The sequence below is a fragment of the Aptenodytes forsteri genome, unplaced genomic scaffold (assembly GCF_000699145.1).
Source record: "Aptenodytes forsteri isolate BGI_AS27 unplaced genomic scaffold, ASM69914v1 Scaffold7, whole genome shotgun sequence".
In the NCBI taxonomy this organism is placed as follows: domain Eukaryota; kingdom Metazoa; phylum Chordata; class Aves; order Sphenisciformes; family Spheniscidae; genus Aptenodytes; species Aptenodytes forsteri.
Genome location: NW_008795919.1, coordinates 27339 through 34391, shown reverse-complemented (window position 1 = coordinate 34391; position 7053 = coordinate 27339). Strand labels below are relative to the sequence as shown.

At 41.4% G+C, this 7053-nt stretch overlaps 2 protein-coding genes across 2 annotated transcripts in view; both read right to left on the bottom strand.

Moving 5' to 3' along the window:
• The window catches only part of RRAGC (Ras related GTP binding C), a 24543-nt gene that overhangs the window by 16781 nt on the left and 709 nt on the right, over positions 1-7053 (bottom strand). The window lies entirely within an intron of this gene.
• MYCBP (MYC binding protein) lies at positions 1906-5425 on the bottom strand. Its single transcript, XM_019473517.1, has 3 exons — positions 5283-5425; positions 4388-4517; positions 1906-2003 (listed from the first exon to the last, which is right to left on the bottom strand). Exons 1-3 carry the CDS (start codon positions 5423-5425, stop codon positions 1959-1961), a joined length of 318 nt encoding a protein of 105 aa, XP_019329062.1. The 3' UTR covers positions 1906-1958.

Genomic DNA, 7053 nt, shown 5'->3' with positions numbered 1-7053 from the left:
AGCCGGCTCGCGGCTCGGGGAGAGCCCCGCTGCGGAGAGCGGCCACAGGCACCGCCCCGCGGGCGCGCCCCAGTTGCGGCGCAAACATAAACGCAAAGCGAGGCGCGGGAGCTTTCGCCAAAGCGGCAACCCCCCCTCCAAGCGAACGCTGCCTACGAAGCGAGGTTCTTCATGTTGACTACATAGTCATTTTCTACTGGCATCATCTGTGCAGGCAGGAAGCTCGATTGACGTTTTAACAAATTTGATTATTTCATTACAATCCTAATTTCAGGCTCGAGAGACCAAACCGTTTTCAGAGGGAAGCAAACACGGTTATGAAAAGCGTCAGTGTGTATTACTGCCCTCACACCCGGTGTCTCGACCAAGGTGCCCTTCACACCCTGTGATGACCTCGACTAAACACCTTACCTTGCCTGCTGCTTCTTTGACAAGACGGGCCCCAAACGGTGTTTATTTCTGTCTTCCTCCAGTCACATCGCTCGCAGCACACGTTCAGCTGTACGATGCATTTCCTGCAGCATTATCCTCCCCCCCCCCGTTTCCACATGCTGCAACTTAATGCTAGGTGTATGTTCTAACTTACAAGTGAGCTTTCTTCTTTTCTTCGTTGCAGAGGGTGGGGCATTTTTTCTGTTTGGGTTTTTTTTGTTTGTTTGTTTGGGGTGGGGTTTTTTGTTGTTGTTTTAAAGATTTAACATAGCATCTTCCCCTCAGGTACCTCTCTTCTGGTCTCTTTCGATCAATAATAGCTACAGTAGTAAGGTAAGCAACCATTACATTCATTAGCCCTTGATTTCAGTTCATACATTGCCTTTAGCAAAAGTTCTGATCCATCCTACCGCACCTGTAAGATGAGCTGCAAAACCTATCCTAGAAACAAAGTTAAACTAATAGCCAGTAGATCTAATACATAAGACAGCTACTGCACTTTTCCCCCCCTTCCTTTATTTTTCCTGTCACCAGTTGCCTTTAAAGTACCTAATTTTAAGATAGGAGACAAATGCAGCTCTTTAAAAATGTATCTTTTTTTTTGGTGAAGGACAACTTTGCATTTCAGAAGAATTGTGAAGCCAATTCAGGGAAACAGGGGCCATAGAACATAGAGGCAGAATTAGAAATCACAAGTGACACACACACCCCTCTCTTGGATCTTCTGCCCTGCCTAGATATTCTTTTCCCCATTAAATGAATCAGAAGGCAGAACTCCCCGCATTGTACTCTTACATGCGCCACTCTAATTACACAGGACATCCATTACAAGTAAGAATTTTGTATTCTGTTTAGAACTGTCTAGGCGGTATCTGGATCAACTCTCCAAGGCCCAGTTTCTGAAACAGGATTGGAGACATGAACTGCATGGAAATGGGTACACCTCATACAAATTAAAAATTGTGAGTTCAGTAGGTACTGCATCTCCAACGTTGTGCTATGTCCATCACTTAACATGACTATACTTACTCCTTTTGTGCCCCTCTGAGTAGACCGTTACACTATCAGCTTCGGTAGAAGCCTAACCTCAGTGCTGAGTACCAACTTTGAACATACCTTGGAGGTCCTGTTTTAGTTTACAGTTGGTCCATCTGTGTCATGTCACCCCCTCCAGTTAAAAGAAAGCCAAGAGAGAGATCAGCAGCTTAACAGGACCACTGACCAGAATGCGAAATTTACACAAAGTTGGCAGGCACAGTTATCTACAAGTTAATCATAACTATCACCTTTTCTCAAACACAGAAAGCAAGTTGGCCAGTACGCTTAAACTCATCGGTTGTTGCTTCAGCTGCAAAAAAATAGCTGTACACTCATGGTACTGCATTTTTTTTTCTTTCTTTAAGATGATGAGGTAACAAAGTAGACATGCAGAGTTTCACACGCTCACACACACACAAAAAAAAAAAAAGGACTGCAGTTCTCAGGAAGCCCTTTATTAAGTCAAGGCATTAAAGGAGAAACTACTGTTATTCACCATGCTTCTCATCTTGAGGTGGTTCATACTGAGCCAGCTGTGGATTTAAAGAGAGGAATTTAGTTAGCTGCAACATTTCAGAGACACTTTCTACATTAAGAAATGTAGGAAAACGCTTGGTCTGGAAGTGTTCCATTTACTTTGTGCATTTTAATCCATCACTGATATTTATGCAAGTCCATTCTCAAGTCAGGCAACAAAGTAACCCTTCCTTCAAAACATCAATTTGTCACACTGTATAATCATGCAACTATAACAAGGGGGCTTTTTAAATTCACTTTCAAGCATATAGGTCTCACCCTTAATTTTTCCCTGTTTCTTGTTCTAGGTCTCGCTAAGTGCTTTTAATCTCAAATAGCAGCTGATAATGATCAGCGCCTTATATAAGCTTTGGTTTCACTGAAATATGATTAAATGAAACAGTCATTCTCATAGCAACAGTACCCAAACTAACGTTTCCTGTAATCATTCTAGCTTTCATTATGCTTTCTGGAAAGTATGGCCTAGGCAACTATGCACTAAAGGATGACCTTCACTTGTAAAGTTATTTCCAAAAGAAACATATGAAGGTGTTTACTTGACCTCAGTTACATCAAAGATAACCTCAAGCTTCAAAAACAGTTCAAGCATTAGGACTGAGTCTCTGAAATATTCCAGTCCAGTTTCTCAATTAGGATTCTTCCCCTCTCCTGTGAATTGCTGAGTAGGTTAAAAATCAACAAAGTACATTAAAAAAAAATAAAATACCCATGTTTCTTGTAGCAACACTAAATTACAGCAATCACTATGCCACTAACAAGAGCTGCTAAAATAGCATTTTCTCATTCTTGTAGATTTTACTACAAAAGATGGCCAGCACACAATCCAAAGTCAGTTTTCTTTCCCACAAAGGGCCTAACTATTGACTTCCTGCCCCCCACCTCACCCAAATACCTGACATTCTGACCAATAAATATAAGGAAAAGAACAGATCTTCACAGATGAATGCAACAGAAGAACACCACCTATTTGGACATGCTTCAAGTTACCAATAAACACACAGTTAACGGCATGTATTTTATGCTAGAGGTCTGCTAAAAAAAAAAAAAAAAAAAAGGCTAAACGGCAGTGTTCTCCCTGCATTCTGTCCGTGTGAACTTCTATGCTATGTCAGAATGACAGGCAGAAGATGGCAGGGGAAAGAAAGGAAAAAAACATAAACATCAATACTGGAAAACACGTAAAGTAAGAGTTATCATTTGAAGGCTGAAGAAGGTGAAAGCACAGATAAACCCACTTTTATGGAAAGGCTTACTTTCCTGGAACAAGCTTTGACTTCTTTAAAAGATCCCTTTAAACAAAGACCCAGGTTACTCTGCTTTCACGTGTCTACTTACTATCGGATGCATTTTTAAGTCGGCTACGCCGAGTGAACTGCTGGTCTATTGCTACTCCCCCTAAAATTCTGCTCTTTGCCATATTTCCTAGTAAGAAATAACAAATGTAGCTGTAAGGACTCACAGTGGGTAACAGAAAAGGAGAAGAATTACTAGGATAGCAAGAGCACTCCAGACAAGAAATACAAAGGGGTAATGCCCAAGAATCCCTTCTCCCAGAACTAAGGTGGGGTGGTTGTCTCCCAGTAAAATACCCGTAGGGATGTTCACATATAACAACAGCCATCCTCTTCCAACAAATGCATGGAAACCTGTAGCGGCACATAAGCTACTAGCTTATTAAGGTTCTCAAAGGTCTCCTTCTTCAGTGTTGTTAGGTTTACAATCGGTGCCCTCTCATAAGGAGAAGTTGTTCACCTCCCAGAGCTGTTTCAGACAGCCTGTAGACCCATTAAAGAATGGCTCTGCCTTAGCTAGCACTTCAGATCTACTGTTGTTGCAGATAGAGGAGTACCAGGGTTGTTTTAGCTGAAAAGTGCAAATTACTGTTCCACGTGGATACGAGTGCCTCCACTGGTAACATCCTGCCATGTGCAAGTCTGTGCCAGGTCACACAAACTAATATATAATATTCCTCCTTCAGTTTGCCTTTTAAGAGCCTTTATAATAGATACATTAGCTTTTTTCTTTTTCAAAACTCTTCTGGAAGCACGAGCTACATAATATCAGACAACTTAAACACATCCAGACAAGACTGAATGAAGACATGGGATTAGCCTCGGTAACATACTTCCACTAAATAAATAAATAAAATCCCTAGTTTAGCAATACTATTCTATGTTATAGAATATAAGAAGCGTCCCATTAAAAAAAAAAAGAATTCATCGTAGTAAAGATTTATATCAGCATTCCTCAACCACGAGGCGAAACAATGCAACAACATTTATCAGGTACTCTAATGGAAGAAAGTTAGCTGTATTCTAAGTATTGAAGTATTCTTTTTGTGAAATATGGAACTACTGAGGAACACTAAGTAGACTTTTACCTTGGTTTTCAGTTTTTTATTTTCTTCCAACACAGCTTCATATTTTTCTTTCATCTCTGCCACTTCCAAGCGAAGTGCCTCTATTTCTGGATTCTCAGGAGCTGAAGCTCCCAGATGATGCTTCAGAAAGCTGATATTTAGATGTTAAGTATTTCTTCAGTTAGATAGCATAACCACATTTTAGTTTTAACACTTATGATGAAGTTAGTGCTGCAATACATGTGACCAAAATTGCATTAAACCACTTAAGATGACTACAGTGCTTTTCAACCTACAGGATTAAGTTACAAAAATAAGAAAGCTTTTCAAGTTCATTGGTATATTCCTAAAAAAAAAAAACCACACAAAAAAACACACACAAACAACCAAGACATCAGTACACACAGGACGAATTCTCATGTTTTACTACACCCTCCTCTTCTTTTCCTCTCTTAAACGCAGAAGTTCTGAAGAGTTAAAAGGAATAACCAAAAAAATAGAAGCAACAGCCAAAAAGGGAGGCTGGTTAAAAACAGCAAGAAACAAGAGATATTAATTTTTTTCCCCTCTTGTATTATTTAAAAAAAAAAAAAAGGGAAGTGTGAAGAAGCCGACTTCAGAAGCCACAGATACTATAAGTATTCAAATCTAATGCTGCAGGTCTACGACATTCTGTAATGGTCTATAACTTAACTTCATAATTGCTGGCATACTGATATGCACAGTTCTCTTGCATCATGTCAGACTTTCTGTTAGCTTGTAAGAATGCAATCATTAGCTAAAATGCATCCATAAAAGCCATGTTCTCAACATATGTCTTCTAAACGAGCCTTTCCAGTTCACCTACGAGTCAGAAGCAGTACTGCTGTTTTGCATGAAGTCTCTAAGAACAATTCACAGAAGAGAAAAAGGATACTCCAGTGCACTATTTGGTTTCTCTGGCTCTTCATATAAGGCTACCAACACTGCAAATAGAAAATATTCAACAATTGCAAGAAGTTCATGCAACTCTAAGTTTTTAAAACATGTACCAACAGTCAGAAGGCATACAAGTTGCATGCCACATTTATAGCACATTTTTCTGTTTAACAAGATTTTCATCTATATACTTTGATGTAAAGAATAGGTCTGCTGTACCAGAGGGAACAGAGCATCCCACCCAGTAACAGCTAGACAGAAGTTTTGTTGGTCCCCTAAGCACAGTCTTTGGCTATTCTAGCACGGAACATAAAACAGCCTGGACAATTCTTACATATTCCACATGCAACCCTAGTATTGGCTTTCATCAGCAAAATTGAAATTCTAACTATTTTCAGACTCTCCCTTCATAAACCATTACTTCCACTTAAGCTACATCTTTGAACCACAGGACATCATCAGCACTTCTGTAACTTTCAGCATAAAAAACAAGCCTCCAGCAACACCTACAGTTACAAAACTAAATGGCTACCGTCAGAGTAGGTGACACTGATAATCTTTATGGATGGGGGCTCCAGCGGCCAACAGAGTGCCAGAGAGGTCAGGCACAAGCAGCAGTACCCTGACAGCTAAAGTAAAACTAGCCATACACATACAAATTCCGTATCTGGAGAACTCAGTCACATGAACACTCAGGAAGCTCCCAACCATAACCATTCCCCCCTCCTCACAGGGGGACACACACAGCTATAGAACATGTCTGCTTTCATAAGTACTTAGATGCCCTTCTCCCAGTTTCAGATGTCCAAACTGCACAGCCAAATTGGTTTTAAGCTAAGCACCTAAGTTAAAAACAAAATTAGGGTGCCACACTGCTTGGAAGACTTGTTTTGCCATCCCACAGGGTGCTTAGTATTGCGATAGAAAGAAATCAAATGGTACCCACGTGCCAGGCCACTTGGTTTGCCATCCCATAGGGTGCTTTGTATTGCGATAGAAAGAAATCAAATAGTACGCCATGCCACATAGCGCAGCACCTATTCGCTTGACATCCTAGATCTGCTGCTCCCTCTTTAAACAGCATATTTTTCAAGCAGGAATATTAACAGATTTTCTCCACGTGCTATTGGAAGGCTCTCAAAAAGACTTCTGAAGGATTTAAAAGATGCTAAGCCATACAAAAAGCCAAAGTATGCATCAAGTTTACCATCATCATTTTCCCCATTCTGATATGGATAGCCACTCTCACAAAACTTACAGGTTCATTAGTTTTAGGAGAAGTGCCAAGCTCTTCTCAAGAAAGGGTCTTTTTAAATAGAGTATTTTTAAGAGCACATTTGCTGTTATCTGCTCTGGCAGACTAACAGCCCCCAAGAAATGCAACTGTTTCCAAAAGCAAGCACAGAGAAGTGCTCTTCTCACTTTGGCCGAGTAAGAGAGGTCTCCCACAGACCACGCAAGGGGAAAGGAACCGCCTTCCTGTTCCTTACGTGTCTCTACCATTCCTGTTCCACACGCATTCCCAACAACCGACCCACACGCAGTGAACGTGCGAACTGCCATAAAGAAGTTAACGCATTACGGTTCACAGGCCGCGTTTCCAAAGAGCTCCTCTGCTCGCCCCCAGCGCGCACTGCCTCGCTGCCCAGCTCGGACTCGACCTCGACTGCCGCACCAAGATTTCCTGGCGAGTTCTGCTGCCGGCCGCCACGCCGACCGAGAAGAGCGAGCGACCGGCGCGCCGAGGCGAGGCAGGGGGCGGGCGCAGA